Below are 20,954 nucleotides of genomic sequence, written 5' to 3'. Positions count from 1 at the left end.
CTCTGGTCTTGCACAGTACTGCAGAGCTCTGCCTCCTTTTACCCTGTAACCATTAGGAGCTCAGGATGGAGGGGTGTTTCCTGTACATTCTGTAGGGGGATGTATACAATGTATATATTATATGTTTGGTATAGGTGTGATATAAGTGTGTCTTATTTGTTAGTAATAATACTGTTATTTCATGCTCCTGATTTTGCTTGATACCACCACACACCCCTCCTCCACCCTTCCTGACAATCTGTGTTCTGGATGAAGGGACCGCACCGTCCTCTCTGCTGTCTTCTCTTCCCAATAAACTTTTCTTTGTAAAATAACAGATTTTTATTAAAATGTTCTGCAGATTTTCATCAATAACACATAGAAGTATTGGGGATAGAGATGATGATCAGATTACACATGGAAATACTGAGATGGGAACGTCAACATTTTACAGATGGAATCATTCACTGAAGAATTTGTACAAGCAGCACATCATTCATTACAAGAGACATTCATTTCTGTTATCTCTGAACACCTTATCAGCTTGTCCCACCTCCAGACCCCCAAATCCCTCATTGTAGAAGAAGGAGACCAACTGTCTCTATGTTCCCCAACAAGACCTTCCAAGGATCCCGAGAACAACAATTTCCTCTAATAACATCTTTCTGTAAAGTCCTTCTAGACAGAGAACCTGTTATTATATAAAGAACCGAACATTAGCATATAAGCACTTAGTCATGTCATTTCATCATTAGTAAATCATGTGATCCCTCCCATCATTCTATCTATATCCAATCATGATCAATATTCCCATATACAGAGTCAAGGATTTCCACCTCCTGAGACTATATACCCCTCCCCCGTCACCTGTCCACAATCCCCGCCCCCCTCTACATCATATCCAATATGAACAAGGCTAGCGCTGGCTGTATTCATAGTGATAATCATCACAGCCAATCACAGTGAGGGGGAGGATCAATCACAGATCCATGGATTGGTCATGTAAAGGAACCTGTGAGGACAGAAATGTGGGAATTCTCATTGAGGATATTAAAGTGTGTGTCTAGACAAATCCTATTGTTCTAGATTTGGATGAAGTGGGGGAGGATTAGAACCCCTGTCAAGTTTGTACTGCTATCCGGGGCTCCATCAGAGAGATTTCCCCTCACTTCCTGTCCTGGAGACAATATTTTATCAGACAGGAAATGAAGGGAAATCTACAAAAGGGACACAGACAGTAATAAAGATCTGACAGGGGTTGTAATCCTCCCCATCTCTACTAAAGAAAAGGATTTCTCTATCTGTTTGTGTTATTGTTGGAGAGTTCCCCTCACTTCCTGTCTGGTGTTGTCATTGACACAGGAAGTGAGGGAAGAGCCCTGGATCTCAGTAAAAACCTAAAAAAGGTTCTAACCCTCCCCCATTCCATCCAATATTTTTTGCTATAGATACACAGTGATGGTGGAGACCCCGGGGCCGTCATCCTGATCCTGGCTACACTATGTAGTGTGTCACTGAGCCAGAACAAGCATGCAGCCAGTGAAGGCTGAACAATCTGACCTCCTGCATGCTTGTTCCTGGTCAGTGACACACTAGGTAGTGAAGTGAGGTTTAGGATGAAGATGACGGCCCCGGAACCTGCAGCTTTATAAATAAATCCCTCATGTTTCCTGTCCTCTGCTTCCTCCTATTGGATGAGTATTCCACCAATCGCCAATCAGATCATCCACCTTGTGATGTCTCTGGGCAGATCTCTCACTTCTGATTCCCCCCACATATCTTTATACAACCTAACACTACATATACCCCAGCATGGAGGGGCTCAGTGAAGGTGGTGGTGAAGGTGTGGAGATGTCGGATCGGGTCACACAGATCGTAAAAGGAGATCCGCCCGGCCTCATAATCCAGATCTATCCCGACTCTCCTACTGGAGACACCGCCGGGTAATGGGGTCTGATTACTGTCATGTATCACTGAGAGATGATCACCAGACAACCTCTCCCCCTCCAAACTCCAGGACTTCTTATTATATCCAATCACTGACTGACCTCCTCTCCTCTCTATACTGGGGTAACACATCCCGACTATCCAGTACAATGCCCCCCCGACATCCACTTCCCAGTAATGTCTCCCTGAGGAGAACCTCTGACTGCTCATCACCTGATAATCCTCAAACCTCTCTGGTGTTTCTGGGCGATTCTGAGGTGATGATGATCTGGATGCAGTTTTCCTGTCATCTGATATATGTAGATTATTACCAGCTGTCCTCACATCCAGTAATATGTCCGTAACCCCCGACACCCCCGATGTTTGCTGTACAGCCCCAATACTTGGTCCTCCAGCCTGGAGGTGTGAGTGTTGTATGGTGGGGGAGGGTTGAGGAGGTCCCCTGGATGGTTGTATGGTGGGGGAGGGTTGGGGAGGTCCCCTGGATGGTTGTATGGTGGGGGAGGGTTGGGGAGGTCCTCTGGATGGTTGTATGGTGGGGGAGGGTTGGGGAGGTCCCCTGGATGGTTGTATGGTGGGGGAGGGTTGGGGAGGTCTGGATGGTTGTATGGTGGAGGAGGGTTGGGAAGGTCCCCTGGATGGTTGTATGGTGGGGGAGGGTTGGGGAGGTCCCCTGGATGGTTGTATGGTGGGGGAGGGTTGGGGGGGTCTCCTGGACGGTTCAGCATTGATGTGACCTTCACCCTTTGTAGTAGAATGTGGATAGACATGTGTGCCTGGACATTTCTCTACATTTACCCCAGACATGATATCAGATAGACCTGTGTGTAATGTGTGTGAGATCCCCCCCACATCCAGATCCCCCCCATCATGGAGGAGTTTATCATGTCTCTCCCTGTCCTCATCATCTCCATCCTCAGTATCACACAAGTCACCTGTGTCTGATTCCTGTAGGACAGTCAGTGGATCCGTCACGTTACACAGCTCCTCAATGTGACGCAACTTCCTGGACAGCTCCTCCTTCTTTATCTCCAGATCCTGGACCAGATCATTGATTATCCCGGAGATCCGCTCTGCCTGCCCGGAGATTTCCCTCAGGACTCTCTTCTCCAGGTCTTCCAGACGTCTCCTGAGGTCTCTGAACAGGACAGTGACTCTCTCTGTCTCATCATCTGCTTCTCCTTGTACTTTCCTCCCGTGTTCCTGCAGACTCTGGACTCTTTTCTCCATCTCCTCTCTCTCTGTGTTCAGTTTCTGCAGAACATTTCTCAGTTTCTTCTTCTTCATCTCAGAGGCCTCATCCAGAGTCTCCACCTGGTGTCCCCGATGTTCTCCATCCAGCCTGCAGGACATACAGATACAGGTCTCATCCTCAGTGCAGTAATACTCCAGGATCTTCTTATGGACGGAGCATTTCCTGTTCTCCAGGGAAGTGGTGGGGTCACATAAGACGTGTTCTGGTGACTTGCTGTGGACTCTCAGGTGATTGTCACACAGAGAAGCTTCACAATGCAGACAGGATATGACAGCAGGTACAGGAGTGTGAATACAGTAAGTACAGAAGACCCCGGACTCCTCCTGATCCGGATGGGTGGACAGGAAATTCTCCACTATGTTCCGTAGTGTTATGTTCCTGTGCAGTGCAGGCCGATCCTGGAACTCTTCTCTGCATTCAGGACAGGAATAACCTCCAGACCCCTCCTGTGTATCCAACACAAGACCAATACAGTCCCGGCAGAAGTTGTGTCCACATTTCAGCATTACAGGATCTGTATAAACGTTCAGACAGATGGAACATTCCAGCTCCTTCCTCAGATCTGCAGACGCCATCGCTGAGAGCAGAAGAGACAATGACAGTGAAAGCCTTTGACACACATTACCAGTTCTGTACATTCCTACACAGGGAGGGGCTGACACCGAGACACGTAGTCATAGGACTCCTTATACAGAGGAACACAGATAATACATGGGAGGACTCCTGACAATAATCTCCCTATCTGGGGAAATAAAGGACATGTAATAAGATGAGGGAACGTTGTGTCAGGAATTCTCCTTCATATCATTAGAACATTTCACAGACAAAGGAACACAAAGTTGATGTATTTGGCTGCAATAACACAAGTCATACGGATAGAGCCGGATTACCCACAAGGTGCCCCAGGCAGGTGCCCGAGGGACTGGCAGCTTTCCAGGGGCCGTCTATATCTTCCTCATTTCCCCTTCACTATCACTCTCAGATAATACGAGTGTAAAACATTTCACACCTCAATCAGGGATTGCAGCAGATGATAGTAGATCTGTGGTCCTGGCTGGGAGATCCTGACCAATAGATGTCTCTCTCCTCAGTTGTCTGTCCCATCTCCTCCAACCAGGTCCACATATCTTTATTCATAGAGGTAATGTGTTACAGGACATACTGATGAGGAGGTGGAGCTGTGATTGTGGTCGATGATCCACCTGCCGTAGACGGACACTCAGAAGGGAAGCTCACTCCGGAGATCGCTTTCAGATCGATAGAAATCTAAAAAGTCTCATTTAGTAGAGGACGAAGAGAGGGCTTCATGGTGTAATATGTTCCAAAAAGAAGATTTAGTTTCCAAAGGAGAATACAGGCTTTACATCCATAAAAAGACAAATTGAAGCAGCCAGGTGGCTGTTCAGCGTGATGACATCACAAGTTTTCCTCCACCCGACGCGTTTCCCCATAGAAGGCATCAACTGGGAACGGAGATCATACCTGGACGTCAGCACACCGTGCTTAAATACCCGTCAGGCAGAAAAGACACCAAAAATGGACATTTAGCTCATTCCCATCGGTGTCACCTATTTGGTCACATTCAAGTTAGGTTTGAACGATATAGAAAAATATCATTTAATTCATAAAAAAATCATTATTTTATTAAAACATGTTAAGAAGTCTCAAAGAGGTTATTAACAAAAGAAAAAAAAATATATAGGAAAAAAAACATATGTATATATACCAAAAATACACATATGTATAAAAATAAAATAAAAAATAAAATAAAAATCAAATTAGTCCAAATACATAGTATTAACCACTCTTTGGACACTCCGGACTGAATAATCCATGGCCCTCTCTCTTGTAGAAAATGAATATATAAAAAATCAGTATACATATATGTATTCTTCCCAAGCAACATATTCGGGAACATACACATTCAAAATATATCGAAAAAAGAAAGCTGGGCTGAAAAGCTTATATGAAAAATAATGCTAAATGATATCGATACCACCATAACACCAACTTCATTTCACCTTATGTGCAAATTATTGATATAAGCACAAAAATAATGAAAAGCTGTATTAAAATAATAAAACGTGAATAGTCCAAAAATAATGAAAACAGGAGAATGAGAAGATAAAACTTCAATCCGCTTAGGTGACTTGGCACACAACACCCTCAGAGTTTGAAGCAAGTGCGCCCAGAAACAGAATCCTCCACCACTAGATCCAGTGAGGCTTACCAGCTAGCAAGATCTCTTTTTAGGGAGATCACACGTGCCTGTAGTTTTAACCACCAATCCAGACCTTCCAGGGACCCAGCTGATATTTCCAATCTGTATGCCCCCTCCTCAAAATGTCTCTCGTTTCAACCACATTGGTTTAATAAAATAAAACAAAAAGGGTCCCATAGCGTAACTCCGTATAAAACTTTTAATAAGCAATATGAAATCAAGATTGTACACTCACAATTCTGCTGTATACAAGCGGGTATAAAAATAGCGAGCCGGCCGGCTCTCTCTCTCGCTCACACTGCCCGTCCTTCCTAGACCAACGGGGAATGGCGGTGACGTCAGCACGCCGCTCAACCCTACGTCGTTTCGTCACAGCTGACTTCTTCCTGGGGTACGGGCGGCGCGCTGATCCACCGCCTTAAGTATACACTGACCGCAAATTGCCCACTTCTGAGCTCCTGGTTCCCGCTCCTAATTCGCCATTTTGGAATAGGGCAACATTAACATATTAGCCCAATCATCCGGCATATACTATAAGGTATCTTAGGGCAAAAAAGAAAAGGAACAGATATACTACTCCCATCTCAACCTTAAAGAAAAGATGATGTCGGTTAGAGGAATATATCAAAAGATGGGCCCCTTATTAAAATTGGAAAAAATAAGGGACTATTAGGGGGTAAATAACCACCATTAAAAATACGGTTCGGTCACACTCAGTGCCTCTATATACCTCGTAATTATATGGGTATCACTTTTCCCAAAATTAATTGGATCTAAACCAGGAACTCACAAATGGTTCACAATACATAGGCCTAACCATTATCTATAAAGGCATTCACATCAACGTCCACGTTAAGACCATGTGGTATATAACACCGTGTTCTATAAATCCACATCATTTCAAGTCTCGACAAATCCCGCACCAGGGAGCTGCCCCTCCAATGTGCACTAAACTTGTCGATTCCTATAAACAGAGTGTTTTCGGGGTTGCGATCATGATGTAAAGCATAATGCTTGGATACAGAATGGAATTTGTATCCATTCTTAATATTCGTGATATTTTCTCCCAAGCGAACATGCATAGCTTGGTTCTGCCTATATATTGAAGCCCACACGGACATTGTAAAAGGTATTCTACGCCCTTGGAGCTGCATGTTATAAAAGGTTCAATTTTATGCTCTTCCAAGGTACTAGTGGAAATAAATGATACTGTTTTCCTCTGTTTACTCTTGTTCAAGGTACAAATCTGACACCGTTGACATTGATGGTATCCTGTTAACTGTTGAAAAAAAGAAACCCTCTTGCTTGGAGGGTCTATCACATTAGGTGCTATCCTATTCCTAAGGGAGGGAACTCCCCTAAAAAATAACCTCTAGGTTGGTTGGGAGGAAGGTACGTATAATTCTATCGTTACTCAATATATGCCAATGTTTACACAACATCCTTTTGATCGAATAATGTTGGGTTGAGAAAGAAGTAACAAAAGGGATAATGGGTTTCTCCCTCTTGTTACCCAAACTGTCTTTCAACAGTGAAGCTCTATTGACCTCAGCAACTTGTTCTATGGTTTTATCCATAGACTCAACATCATAGCCCTTCTCCTCCAATCTCCCCTTGAGGATATTCGCCTGCAACCTATAATCATTGACATCTGAACAATTCCTCCTCATTCTTACAAACTGGCTTTTAGGGATTGATTTTAACCAAGAATTATGGTGACAACTCCCCACGGGTATAAAAGAATTCCTATCAGTCTTCTTGAAGTATGAAATAGTTTTAAACCTACCATCACATTTACTGATTGTTAAATCTAAAAAGTGGAGACTGTCTAAATTAGCTTCCACTGAAAATCTTTTACCCCTAACAGAAATATTATCAACAAATTCGTGGGGTGGCAATGGGGTCTAAGTATGCCCACAGTTTAGCTAATCTTTTTATGGCGAAGTGGGAGGAGGACGTCATCTATATACCTCGCCCAAAATATCAAAAAAGGGCTTCGGTCTTTATAGATGACGCCCTCCTCCCACTTCGCCATAAAAAGATTCGCTAAACTGGGGGCATACTTAGCCCCCATTGCCACCCCACGAATTTGTTGATAATATTTCTGTTTGAACCAGAAATAATTGTGGCTCGCTGCAAATTCAAGCAAATCTATAATATACTGTTGTTGCTGTACTGGCAGAGTGGACATAGTGTTCAGATAGTACCTTGCAGCTGCGACCCCTAATTTATGTGGGATAATCGTGTATAACGAGGTAACATCTGCTGTTACCAGCAAAGTCTGTTCACTCGGTTTAAAATCCGACAACAAGTTAATCTCATGTCTACTGTCCATCAAATACGAAGGCATTTTTTGCACTAATGGCTGAAGAAAAAAATCGAATATACTTGCCCACCCGGGATGTAATAGAATTTATACCACTTACTATACGACAGTATTTCTCAAATCCAGTCCTCAGGCTCCCCCAACAGGTCATGTTTTCAGGTTTTCCATTATTTTTCACAGGTGATTTGATCAGTTTCACTGCCTTAGCAATTACTACAGCCGTTTCATCTGAGGGAAATCCTGAAAACATGACCTGTTGGGGGGGCCTGAGGACTGGATTTGAGAAACACTGCTATAGGACGTACCGGGGGGGCAAGTAAGGTTTTTATGAATTTTAGGCAAATAATAGAGCACTGGGGCCCTTGGTGCCTTTGGAACGAGAAATACTCTTTCTTTCTCATTCAATATTTTAGATTGAAAGCCCCTATCCACCAAGGATTGTAGGGTTTTCTTATATTGAATAACAGGATTACTTGGCAATATAATGTAGGTATCCCCATCATCCACTATATTGTGCATCTCTTTAACATAATCCTGTCAATCCAAGATCACTATGCCCCCTCCCTTTGTCTGCAGGGCGAATAACCAAGTTTTTGTTATTGCAAAGTGAATCTAAGCCCCCCCCCCGACGCACGGTTCCGTTATATAATTGTCCGAAGAAGAGAAGCGTCACACAGCGGGAGCCTCCCATTGCACGGAGCAGCCTGAGAAGGAAGCGAGGAAGAAGAGACACCGTGGAAGAAGATGCCGGATGAGAACACCGGGGAAAGAAGCAGAGGATCGGAGGAAGAAGAAGATGGAGGAAGAAGAAGATGGAGGAAGAAACCGTAGGATGAAGGAAAGAAGAAGGAAGAAGACCAGAAGAAAGAAGATGAAAGAAGTCTTTAATAAAGGACTTGTCAAAACCTGTCTCTTGTCATTTTTAACAATTTTGTCACTTTTTTGTTGAAATGGTAGGCCCCTTACCATTTCACACGGGGAAGGTCGGGATCTGGGGGCCCCTTTATGCGTGCGCCAGTTCACACGCTCAATTAATAATTTATCTGATGCACAAATTAAGGTCTGGACCGGCTCAGCGCATTCATCTTAGTAAATTACCCCCATTGCATATAATTGGTGGCTAAGGAGGGGGCTGGGAAGCCGGCTGCCACATTCTTAGCAACCGATGAGTCATCAGCTGTCAGCGGGGTTCCCTGCTGACAGCTGAATGTAAAAAAAAGGGTCCCCCCATGTCCATACCAGGCCTTTTGGGTCTGGTATGGATTCGGAGGGGAACACCCCCCCCCCCCACGCCAGTTAATTTTTTTTTAAAAGGCATGGGGTCCCTCCTAGAATCCATATCAGACCCTTATAAGAGCATGCAGTCCGGCAGGTCAGGAAAGGGAGGAAACGCATGCCCTCAACATGGGAAGATGGCTCTGTCCCCCCAAAGTACCTTGCCCCCATGTTGATGGGGACAAGGGCCTCTTCCCGACAACCCTACCCAGTGGCTGTCGGGGACTGTAGGCAGGGGGCTTATTGGAATATGGAAGCCTACCTTTAACAAGGAGGCCCCAGAACCCACCCCCCATGTGAGTGTGTATCAGGTGCATCATACCCCTACCTATTCACCCCAAAAAGCAGTGAAATGTAAAAAAAACAGCCAGTTTTTGACAATAGGCCCGAGCCGCCTTCTCCCTGGAACAGAAGATAGCAGTGGGGAGAAGACAGGAGCAGAGAGAAGACTGCAGCGGGGAGAAGACAGCAGCTGGGAGAAGATGGCAGAGGGGGAAGATATAAACAGTAGGGGGGAAGACGGCAGCGGGGAGAAGAGGGCAGCGAGGAGAAGAGGGCAGCGGGGAGAAGACGGCAGCGGGGAGCAGATGGCAGCGGGGAGAAGGCAGCATTGGGGGAAGATGGCAGCGGGGAGAAGACAGCAGCGTGGAGAAGACGGCAGCGAGCAGAAGACGGCAGCGTGGAGAAGACAGCAGCGGGGAGAAGACGGCAACGTGGAGAAGACGGCAGCAGGGGGCAGAAAGCTGCATCATTTTTTTATGTTTCACTGCTTTTTGGGGTGAATGGGTGGGGGTATGATATACCTGATACCCATTCATATGGAGGGCCGGGATATGGAGGTCTCCTTGTAAAAGGGGGCTTCGAGATTCCGATAAGTCACCCACCTGCAGACCCCAACAGCCACCAGCCAGGGTTTGTTGGGGAGAGGCCCTTGTTCCCATCAACATGGGGACAAGGTATTTTGGGATGAGGGGCAGAGTACCCCCCTGACGCAAAGCACCCACCCCCCATGTTGAGAATATGTGGCCTGGTATGATTCAGGAGGGGGGCGCTCACTCATCCCCTCAACTTTCTCAACCTGCTGAACTGCAAGCTCAGATAAGTGTCTGGTATGGATTTTGGAGGGACCACTACATATTGGCATGGAGTTCCCCTTAAAATCTGGATGGGGACCCCATGCTGTTTTTTCTGTATTTTTTCAATAGTCGGGTGCCGGCAATTGTACCCAGGAGTCATTTTAAATGGAATTTGACTATTTTTTTTTTCTTTTTGTAATTTTTGCTGCAGTAGGTTCTATACAGGCTACAGATGTGCCACTTTACAGGCAGGCTAAGGGGACCCCCAGGCACTATATTTAAAGGATTTTTTTCATTTTCATGAACAGTCTCTTGCTTGTTTTTTTTTTTTTTTTTTTTTTAGGGGATTGAACTTGGTTGGGAAAAAGGGACATGGGATGTCCATAGGATGAATATTACTTGGCAGAATTAAAGTAGCTCCATCACACTTCTCAGCAGAGTAAAAGTAACTGCGCATATACTTCTTATGCCGTGTACACATGATTAGACTATCCGGTGGACAGACCGCTGGACTATGCAGCTGAGGTCCGCCGGACTTTCCGAATGAGCGGACCTGCCCACACACGACCAGACTTTTCCGGCGGACTAGGTCTGGCGGACAATCCGCCGGACTATGGCAGGAGTCTGCTGGATTTTTGAAATGAACGGACTCTCCCACACACAGAGAAAAGTCTGTTCATTTTGAACGTGGCTCCAAGTAGACGGGATTAGCGAAGGAAGTCAATGTCGCCGCCTCCATCGGTGAGATTGACACGTTGCAAGCCCCGTTACCTGGTATGGAATTACAGCGGAAGCCCTACGCCAAAAAAACGGCGTGGGGGTCCCCCCAAAGTCCATATCAGACCCTTATCCGAGCACGCAGCCTGGCCGGTCAGAAAAGGGGGTGGGGACGAGCGAGCGCCCCCCTCCTGAGCCGTACCAGGCCACATGCTCTCAACATGGGGGTGCTTTGGGGCCACCCCACCCCAAAGCACCTTGTCCCCATGTTGATGAGGACAGGGCCTCTTCCCGACATCCCTGGCCGTTGGTTCTCGGGGTCTGCGGGTGGGGAGCTTATGGGAATGTGGGAGCCCCCTTTAGTAAGAGGGCCCCCAGATACTGGCCCCCCACCCTATGTGAATGAGTATGGGGTACGATGTACCCCTACCCATTCACCTGTGAAAAAAAGTGTAAATAAAAAAACACAACACAAGTTTTTTAATTAATTTATTGCACAGCTCCGGTGGTCTTCTCTTCTTCCGTCTTGGGGGGTCTTCTCGCCGGACTCCTCCACTATCTTCTGCTAGCTCTTTTACTAGCGGAGGAGCCCGGCTTTCTTCTTCATCGTTGCTACCGCCGTCCGGGGGTCTTCTTCCGATTTCGGGGTCTTGTCCTGCTCTTTGGGGGTCTTGTCCCCCTCCTCGGTTCTTCTTGCCAGGCCTCCGCTATCTTCTGCTAGCTCTTTTACTAGCGGTGGCCTGGTCTTCTGTCACTGTCGCCTTCTTCTCTTCTCCTCTTGCAATGTTGACACAACGCTCTCTCTGGCCGCAATGGCAGGGAAACGTTGTGCCACGACTTATATAGGGACAAGGGGCGGGGTCACCGGGTGATGTCACATGGTGGCCCCACCCCCTTATGATGTCACAGTCCCATATAAATTTGGTTTGTGTGCAGCGTTGTATGACCGCACAATTGGCAGTTAAAGTAGTGCAATGCTGAATAGCAAAAAATGGCCTGGTCATGAAGGGGGGTAAATATCCTGGAGGGCAATTGGTTAAAGCTTCAAAATCAAGTTTTGTCTCAGCTGATGATGGCCCACTGACAACTGACCCCCCTGCCCTCCTTTATAGGCAGGTCTGGACTGAGCGGAGTTCATTGTGAGAGGGAAAGGTGAAATGTCTGTAATAGTGAATGGATCTGTGTATTCACTATAATGTGTTTGTTTTCCTACAGAGACACTTCTGAAGAGTTCTCAATGTGTTCAGTAGGGATGAGCCGAACATCCCCCGGTTCGGTTCGCACCAGAACTTTCGAACGGACCCCAAATTCGAACGACTTTTAGAACCCCATTGAAGTCTATGGGACTCGAACGTTCGAAATTAAAAGTGCTAATTTTAACGGCTAATATGCAAGATACTGTCCTAAAAAGGGTTTGGCGACCCGGGTCCTGCCCCAGGGGACATGGATCAATGCCTAAAATGTTTTTAAAAATGGCCGTTTTGGCCATCCTTCCCAGCTGCCAGAAGAGTGACCCAATGGGCCATGAAAGACCGGTAACGTCCCTGTCCATGCCTGCTGGACCATGAGTCAGCGGTAATATGCACCTTACCGCTGACCGCCCTGTCCAGCGAGGCAAGGACATTGCCTTCCACATGCCGGTAGAGAGACGGAATCACCTTCCGTGAGAAAAAGTGGCGTTTGGGGACCTGCCACTGAGGAACTGCACATTGTACAAACTCACGGAAGGGAGCCGAGTCTACCAACTGAAAAGGCAGCAGTTGAAGTGCTAGCAATTTAGCCAAGCTAGCATTCAACCACTGGGCATGTGGATGGCTGGGAGTGAACTTCTTTTGCCGGTCCAGCAGCTGGGGCAGGGACATTTGCCTGGTACAATCGGACGTGGGTGTACTGCTAGCAGAGTGCCCGGAAGCACTTGGCTGTGACACACCTAATTCTACACCTTCATTCCTCTCAGAGCAGGTTTCAGAGAGGACTGAAGGTCTAGTGGGGTTGGAGATGCCAGCTGATGAGGAGTAAGGAGAGGTCCGCTTTGTTCTTTGGTGTGGGTCTTTGAGGTACGCTTGCCAACGAGCTGCATGGCAGGTCAACATATGTCTGGTCAAGCATGTGGTGCCAAGCGGCTGATGTTTTGGCCACGCGAGATACGCTTGAGACATATGTTGCAAATAGCAGCGGTGCGATCTGATGCACTCGTCTCAAAAAAGGCCCACACCAAAGAACTTTTAGAATAACGCGCAGAGGCAGCGCCCTGCACAGGCGGAGCTCTGCGGTGTGATTCAGTCAGTGTGCTGCCCCTAAGCTGGCCACCGGAGGGCATCCTGCCTCGTTGGACATGTGCCTCCTCCTCCTCCTCCTCCTCTCTCCTACCAGGCACCCACGTGGAGTCAGTGCCCTCATCATCCCCTCCCTCTTCATCGCTGGAGCAAACCTGGCAGTATGCTGCAGCTTGTGGAACATGACTGCCAGATTGCTGTCCTTCTTGAGCATCCCCTCTCTCTGCATTCACGCTACTGCCTTCCTCTAGCTGAGTGTCATCATCAGAGCCTACAAAACACTGGGCATCCTCCTGGAGCATGTACCCAACACTGTGCTCAAAGAGTTCAGGAGACTCCTCAGGAGGACGTGGTGGGTCTAGGGAAGGAGTCACTGATGATGACATTGAGACGAGGGAAGACGATGCATTGGCAGCTGCTTTGCTAGTACCCTGAGACTGGGTGAGAGAGGATGAGGAGGATGAAGAGGGCTTGGTCATCCACTCTACCAAGTCGTTGGCATGTTGCGGTTCAACATGTCCAGCTGCCGAAAAGAAGAACAAGCGTGTCCCATGGCCACGTGCTGATGATGACAATGCACCGCGTCCACGACCAGCACTGTTGTCTCTAGACACAGAGCCTGCTTGCCCTCTTTTATCGGCTCGCGCCTGTCTGCCTCTCCTTGCTGGCCTTCCAGACATGGTAATGGCCTGAAGGGAGTTGGGTAAAACAGCAGTTGGGTAGTTTATATTGTGCTGGAGGCACACAACACCCACTAACTCCTGCAGATGCCTTTATTATAGAACACCAGAGATAAAGGGGTATATACAGATGTATACTGTGCTGTGCTGGAAGCACACACAACTTCCAATAACTCCTGCAGATGGCAAGTGGGCTCAAATAGAGAAGAGCTATGTAGGTGGATATAGTGGTATGTACTGGGTACAGAGCACGCAGACAGCACGCACTATCTCCTAACACTACTGACTGCAAGCTCTATTATAAAAGATAGATCACTAGCTATATAGGTGAGGTGAATATAGCGGTGTATACTGCGGTCACGGCACGCAGACAATAACCACTACAGAAGAGCAAGATCGAAAATTGTCCGATAACGATCGGTGTGTACTGTGTTGAAGGTACACAGAACACCCACTAACTGCTTCAGACGCCAACACACTACACAAGGCCGCCGCGCTGGCGGCCTTATATAGTGTGGGGCGTGTACTACACAGCCTGAGCTATGATTGGCCACAGGCATCCTGCCTGTGGCCAATCATGGCTCTCCTCACTGCTGGCGCTGTGATTGGCCAAGCATGCGGGGTCACAGTGCATGCTTGGCCAATCATGACCCAGCAATGCACTGCGATGACGCAGTGCATTGTGGGCCGTGAGCACCACACGAATTTGGCGCGAACGGTCCATAACGTTCGGAATTCGCTGAACGGGCGAACAGCCGATGTTCGAGTCGAACGTATGTTCGACTCGAACACGAAGCTCATCCCTATTTGTGTCAACGAATCTCCGCCCTTACCCAAGCAGTCAAGGGCCTGCAAGATGGCTATCACCAACTTGAGCAGAGAGTGGACTCATTGACGCCAAGCACAGTTGCTCCTCAAGGGGCCACAGCATCCCGGTCCTCCGGTCCGGCAGCCTCAGCATCTGCACCTGTAGTAGTGGTGCCACCCCCAGAGCCTCGAGTTCCTACTCCAGAGAGGTTTTCAGGAGATCGTAGTAAATTCTGTGCCTTCAGGAGTGCCTGCCAGTTATATTTCCTGCTACAGCCTTGCACCTTCTCCCTGGAAAGCACAAAGGTGGGATTCATTGTTTCATTACTTCAGGGGGAACCTCAGACCTGGGCTCACCGCTTATTGGAACAGGCTAGCCCTCTGCTTGATACTATGGACTCTTTCTTGAATGAAATGGCCAAGTTATATGATGACCCTCAGCGTGCCACAACTGCAGAAGCCATTCTTCATGCTCTCCAGCAGGGTCGTAGGCCGGTGGAGGATTACGTAACGGTCTTCAGGCGGTGGAGTTCTGATACTCAGTGGAATGACGCCGCCCTCCACTACCAGTTCCGCATTGGACTTTCCCAGGCTCTAAAAGATGAGTTGGCCCGTGTCGGAATTCCCAGTTCTTTGTCCAAGTATCGATTCAAATAGATCGTCGTCTTAGGGAACGGAGATCTGAGAGAATCAGTCAAATTCGTTCCACATGGATGTCGCCTAAGGTCCCGAACCATCCTCCCATTCCCACGTCCCATGTACCTGCTACCACCTCTGAAACCCCAGAGCCAATGCAAATAGGCTTGCTTCATTCCCCGTTATCTGCAGAAGAAAAGCAGCGCCGACGCCAGAACAATCTCTGCCTCTATTGTGGAGAAGCTGGTCATTATGCAAATATGTGCCCGAACAAGACCCGTAAGTTCAACCCTTTGCCTCATGAACCCAACGCATTGCCTTTGACAAGCTCTATTCACATCGCTGTTCCCATTTCCTTACAGCTTCCAGAAGGAACACTCCGGGTCCAAGCTATAGTTGATTCTGGCCCCTGCAGCTGCTTCATCGATCATGCTCTCGTTCTTCAACACAATATACCGTTGATACCCAAGCAACGCCAACTCTCCATACGGCTAGCGGAAGGATCAAACGTCAGATCTGGCCCTATTACCCATGAGACTCGACCATTATCCGCCAACATACTACCCGACCATCAGGAGCTACTCCGCCTGGATGTTATCTCCTCGCCACTATTCCCAATCATTCTGGGAATGCCATGGCTACAAGCCCACCAACCCCCAAATAAACTGGGTGACTGGTGAGGTGGTTTTTCAGTCTGCTTAATGGCTCCAGAACCACCTCAAGGTCTCCCACCATTTGGTCCCAGTCAATGCCTGTTCAGGCCCTATATCTGAGGCCCAAAGACTGGTCCCATCTACATATCATAGTTTCTTAGATGTTTTTGATAAACAAAAGGCTGACACTCTTCCCCCTCATCGGGTTTATGATTGTCCAATTGAATTGTTGGCAGGAGCTGAAATTCCTTTCGGCAGGATTTTTCCTTTATCGGAACCTGAACTTCTGGTCCTTAAGGAATATATTGAACTGAATACACTGTACTGAATTATCAGTCCGGAGCTGGTCCGGGCTTACCGTCCAGGTAGTGGGACTCCTGTGTGTAAAATCCATTCTGCACATTAAGTATGCCCAATGGATGAATGATTGGGAGCGGTAATCATCTGATCTAAGGTTCTGCCACGTGAGTTTACCGCACTGCACTGACTTTTTAAAGAGGAAGTAAACCCTGATGAGTTTACTTCCTCTTTTATTCCCTGCAAAGGTAAAGCATAATGGACTACTATGCATCGCATCGCATCGCATCACATAGTAGTCCATTATGTGTCACTTACCTGACACAGGAGCCAGCGAAAGTCACCACTGTCCCCTGTAGTTCCGAGCGTCCATCTTCTTGGTGGGTCTCCGTGGGTCTCGCTGCTCCGGCGCTGTGATTCGCCGGAGCAGTGATGACGTCACTCCCGCGCATGCGCACGGGAGCCGACACTCACGGCATTTTGCCGCGATCTGCGGCTTACCCAGTGCGCCCGCTGTCTATGGTGGATGCGCCGTAGACAGCGGTGGCTGTCTTCAGGTAAATATCTCCTAAACCGAGGTTAGGTTTAGGAGATATTTCTTGGACCTACAGGTGAGCCTTAATCTAGGCCTTAATCTAGGCTCACCTGTAGGTCAGAGTGGTTTGTAAGGGTTTACATCCACTCTACGCTCACATTTCACAGAGGAGCTCAGATATCATCCTATGAATTCCGTATATTTCCTGCACTTTGAAATTCTATACTTCTCTAATCTGCCGCCCCTGGAGAAGGATTCTCTTTGTGTATTAAGCACGACCAGCGGATGAATGAGGAGGAGCAGCAACTGAGGGACAAAGCGGATGATACTGAGTAACAAAACTATGAAAAGAAAGTTGCAATAAGTCGCTGTCTGAAAACAGATACAAAAGTGTAACGCAGAAGATCGGGAGGTGAGCTATTCACAAACATTCTACATCGATTGTGCAAAACCTGCATTTCCCAGAGGAGTTCAGGGATCACCGTATGTACTAAATACACCGTACTGAATTATCGGCCCGGTGCTGGTCCGGGCTTACCGTCCAGGTAGTAGGACTCCTGTGTGTAAAATCCATACGGCACGTTTGGTACGGTCAATAGACATGGGCGCCGTTCAAAAATTTGTTTTGTTTCATTTTGTTGCATATGAAAAAAAAAATGTAATTCTTGTACCAAATTCAATTCGGATTGGTACGAAATACAAATTGTCGCTAGATTCGCAAACTTGTCGTTAAAATAACCAATGTTCGTTACGATGAATTTTATCATTATGAGGGGCCCCTCCCCCCATCCCTGTGCTGTGATCATTATGAGGGACTCCCACCATCCCTGTGCTGTGATCATTATGAGGGCCCCTCCCCCAATCCCTGTGCTGTGATCATTATGAGGGCCCCTCCCCCCATCCCTGTGCTGTGATCATTATGAGGGGCTCCCACCATCCCTGTGCTGTGATCATTATGAGGGGCCCCTCCCCCCATCCCTGTGCTGTGATCATTATGAGGGGCTCCCCCCATCCCTGTGCTGTGATCATTATGAGGGGCCCTCCCCCCATCCCTGTGCTGTGATCATTATGAGGGGCTCCCCCCATCCCTGTGCTGTGATCATTATGAGGGGCCCCTCCCCCCATCCCTGTGCTGTGATCATTATGAGGGGCTCCCCCATCCCTGTGCTGTGATCATTATGAGGGTCTCCCCCATCCCTGTGCTGTGATCATTATGAGGGCCCCTCCCCCCATCCCTGTGCTGTGATCATTATGAGGGCCCCTCCCCCCATCCCTGTGCTGTGATCATTATGAGGGGCTCCCCCCATCCCTGTGCTGTGATCATTATGAGGGGCCCCTCCCCCCATCCCTGTGCTGTGATCATTATGAGGGCCCCTCCCCCCATCCCTGTGCTGTGATCATTATGAGGGGCTCCCCCCATCCCTGTGCTGTGATCATTATGAGGGGCTCCCCCATCCCTGTGCTGTGATCATTATGAGGGGCTCTCCCATCCTTGTGCTGTGATCATTATGAGGGGCCCCTCCCCCCATCCCTGTGCTGTGATAATTATGAGGGCCCCTCCCCCCATCCCTGTGCTGTGATCATTATGAGGGGCTCCCCCCATCCCTGTGCTGTGATCATTATGAGGGGCTCCCACCATCCCTGTGCTGTGATCATTATGAGGGACTCCCCCCATCCCTGTGCTGTGATCATTATGAGGGGCTCCCACCATCCCTGTGCTGTGATCATTATGAGGGGCTCCCACCATCCCTGTGCTGTGATCATTATGAGGGGCTCCCCCCATCCCTGTGCTGTGATCATTATGAGGGGCTCCCCCATCCCTGTGCTGTGATCATTATGAGGGGCTCCCCCATCCTTGTGCTGTGATCATTATGTGGGGTTCTCACCATCCCTGTGCTGTGATCATTATGAGGGGCTCCCCCCATCCCTGTGCTGTGATCATTATAAGGGGCTCCCACCATCCCTGTGCTGTGATCATTATGAGGGACTCCCACCATCCCTGCGCTGTGATCATTATGAGGGGCTCCCACCATCCCTGTGCTGTGATCATTATGAGGGGCTCCCCCCATCCCTGTGCTGTGATCATTATGAGGGGCTCCCCCCATCCCTGTGCTGTGATCATTATGAGGGGCTCCCACCATCCCTGCGCTGTGATCATTATGGGGCTCCCACCATCCCTGTGCTGTGATCATTATGAGTGACTCCCACCATCCCTGTGCTGTGATCATTATGAGGGGCTCCCACCATCCCTGTGCTGTGATCATTATGAGGGCCCCTCCCCCATCCCTGTGCTGTGATCATTTTGAGGGGCTCCCACCATCCCTGTGCTGTGATCATTATGAGGGGCTCCCACCATCCCTGTGCTGTGATCATTATGAGGGGCTCCCACCATCCCTGTGCTGTGATCATTATGAGGGACTCCCACCATCCCTGCGCTGTGATCATTATGAGGGGCTCCCCCCTTCCCTGTGCTGTGATCATTATGAGGGGCTCCCACCATCCCTGCGCTGTGATCATTATGGGGCTCCCACCATCCCTGTGCTGTGATCATTATAAGGGACTCCCACCATCCCTGTGCTGTGATCATTATGAGGGGCTCCCACCATCCCTGTGCTGTGATCATTATGAGGGCCCCTCCCCCCATCCCTGTGCTGTGATCATTATGAGGGGCTCCCACCATCCCTGTGCTGTGATCATTATGAGGGGCCCCTCCCCCCATCCCTGTGCTGTGATCATTATGAGGGGCTCCCCCCATCCCTGTGCTGTGATCATTATGAGGGGCTCCCACCATCCCTGTGCTGTGATCATTATGAGGGGCTCCCACCATCCCTGTGCTGTGATCATTATGAGGGCCCCTCCCCCATCCCTGTGCTGTGATCACTTTGAGGGGCTCCCACCATCCCTGTGCTGTGATCATTATGAGGGGCTCCCACCATCCCTGTGCTGTGATCATTATGAGGGGCTCCCACCATCCCTGTGCTGTGATCATTATGAGGGACTCCCACCATCCCTGCGCTGTGATCATTATGAGGGGCTCCCACCATCCCTGTGCTGTGATCATTATGAGGGGCTCCCCCCATCCCTGTGCTGTGATCATTATGAGGGGCTCCCACCATCCCTGCGCTGTGATCATTATGGGGCTCCCACCATCCCTGTGCTGTGATCATTATAAGGGACTCCCACCATCCCTGTGCTGTGATCATTATGAGGGGCTCCCACCATCCCTGTGCTGTGATCATTATGAGGGCCCCTCCCCCCATCCCTGTGCTGTGATCATTTTGAGGGGCTCCCACCATCCCTGTGCTGTGATCATTATGAGGGACTCCCACCCTCCCTGTGCTGTGATCATTATGAGGGACTCCCACCATCCCTGTGCTGTGATCATTATGAGGGGCTCCCCCCATCCCTGTGCTGTGATCATTATGAGGGGCTCCCACCATCCCTGTGCTGTGATCATTATGAGGGGCCCCTCCCCCCATCCCTGTGCTGTGATCATTATGAGGGGCTCCCCCCATCCCTGTGCTGTGATCATTATGAGGGGCTCCCACCATCCCGGTGCTGTGATCATTATGAGGGGCTCCCCCCATCCCTGTGCTGTGATCATTATGAGGGGCTCCCACCATCCCTGTGCTGAGATCATTATGAGGGGCTCCCCCCATAATGAGCAATGTCAGCGAGGGCCCCTTGCTGACATTGCTCCTCGCTGACATTGCTCCTCGCTGACATTGCTCCTCGCTGACATTGCTCCCCGCTGACATTGCTCCCCGCTGACATTGCTCCCCGCTGACATTGCTCCTCGCTGACATTGCTCCCCGCTGACATTGCTCCTCGCTGACATTGCTCTCCACTGGCATTGCTCCCCGCTGACATTGCTCCCCGCTGACATTGCTCCATGCTGACATTGCTCCCCGCTGACATTGCTCCCCGCTGACATTGCTCCCCGCTGACATTGCTCCGCGCTGACATTGCTCCTCGCTGACATTGCTCCCCGCTGACATTGCTCCCCGCTGACATTGCTCCATGCTGACATTGCTCCCCGCTGACATTGCTCCCCGCTGACATTGCTCCCCGCTGACATTGCTCCCCGCTGACATTGCTCCTCGCTGACATTGCTCCCCGCTGACATTGCTCCTTGCTGACATTGCTCCCCGCTGACATTGCTCCTCGCTGACATTGCTCCCCGCTGACATTGCTCCTCGCTGACATTGCTCCCCGCTGACATTGCTCCTCGCTGACATTGCTCCTCGGTACCGGTTCTAGAACCTCGCTCCAGA

General features: G+C 49.1%; 1 protein-coding gene across 1 annotated transcript in view; it reads right to left on the bottom strand.

The window, feature by feature from the left end:
* Nucleotides 1–297: 297 nt before the first annotated feature.
* LOC143975966 (uncharacterized) overlaps nucleotides 298–20,954 on the bottom strand; it is a 69,664-nt gene continuing 49,007 nt past the window's right edge. Inside the window, 2 exon segments of the mRNA XM_077478494.1 lie at nucleotides 298–3,821; nucleotides 14,720–14,850. Of these exon segments, the coding sequence (XP_077334620.1) occupies nucleotides 1,735–3,821; nucleotides 14,720–14,850 (2,218 nt within the window). The 3' untranslated portion in view covers nucleotides 298–1,734.

This window comes from Lithobates pipiens, unplaced genomic scaffold, assembly GCF_037356315.1.
Source record: "Lithobates pipiens isolate NorthernLeopardFrog02 unplaced genomic scaffold, aLitPip1_a1.2 Scaffold_13, whole genome shotgun sequence".
In the NCBI taxonomy this organism is placed as follows: Eukaryota; Metazoa; Chordata; class Amphibia; order Anura; family Ranidae; genus Lithobates; species Lithobates pipiens.
This window is presented reverse-complemented; position numbering and strand designations above follow the sequence as displayed.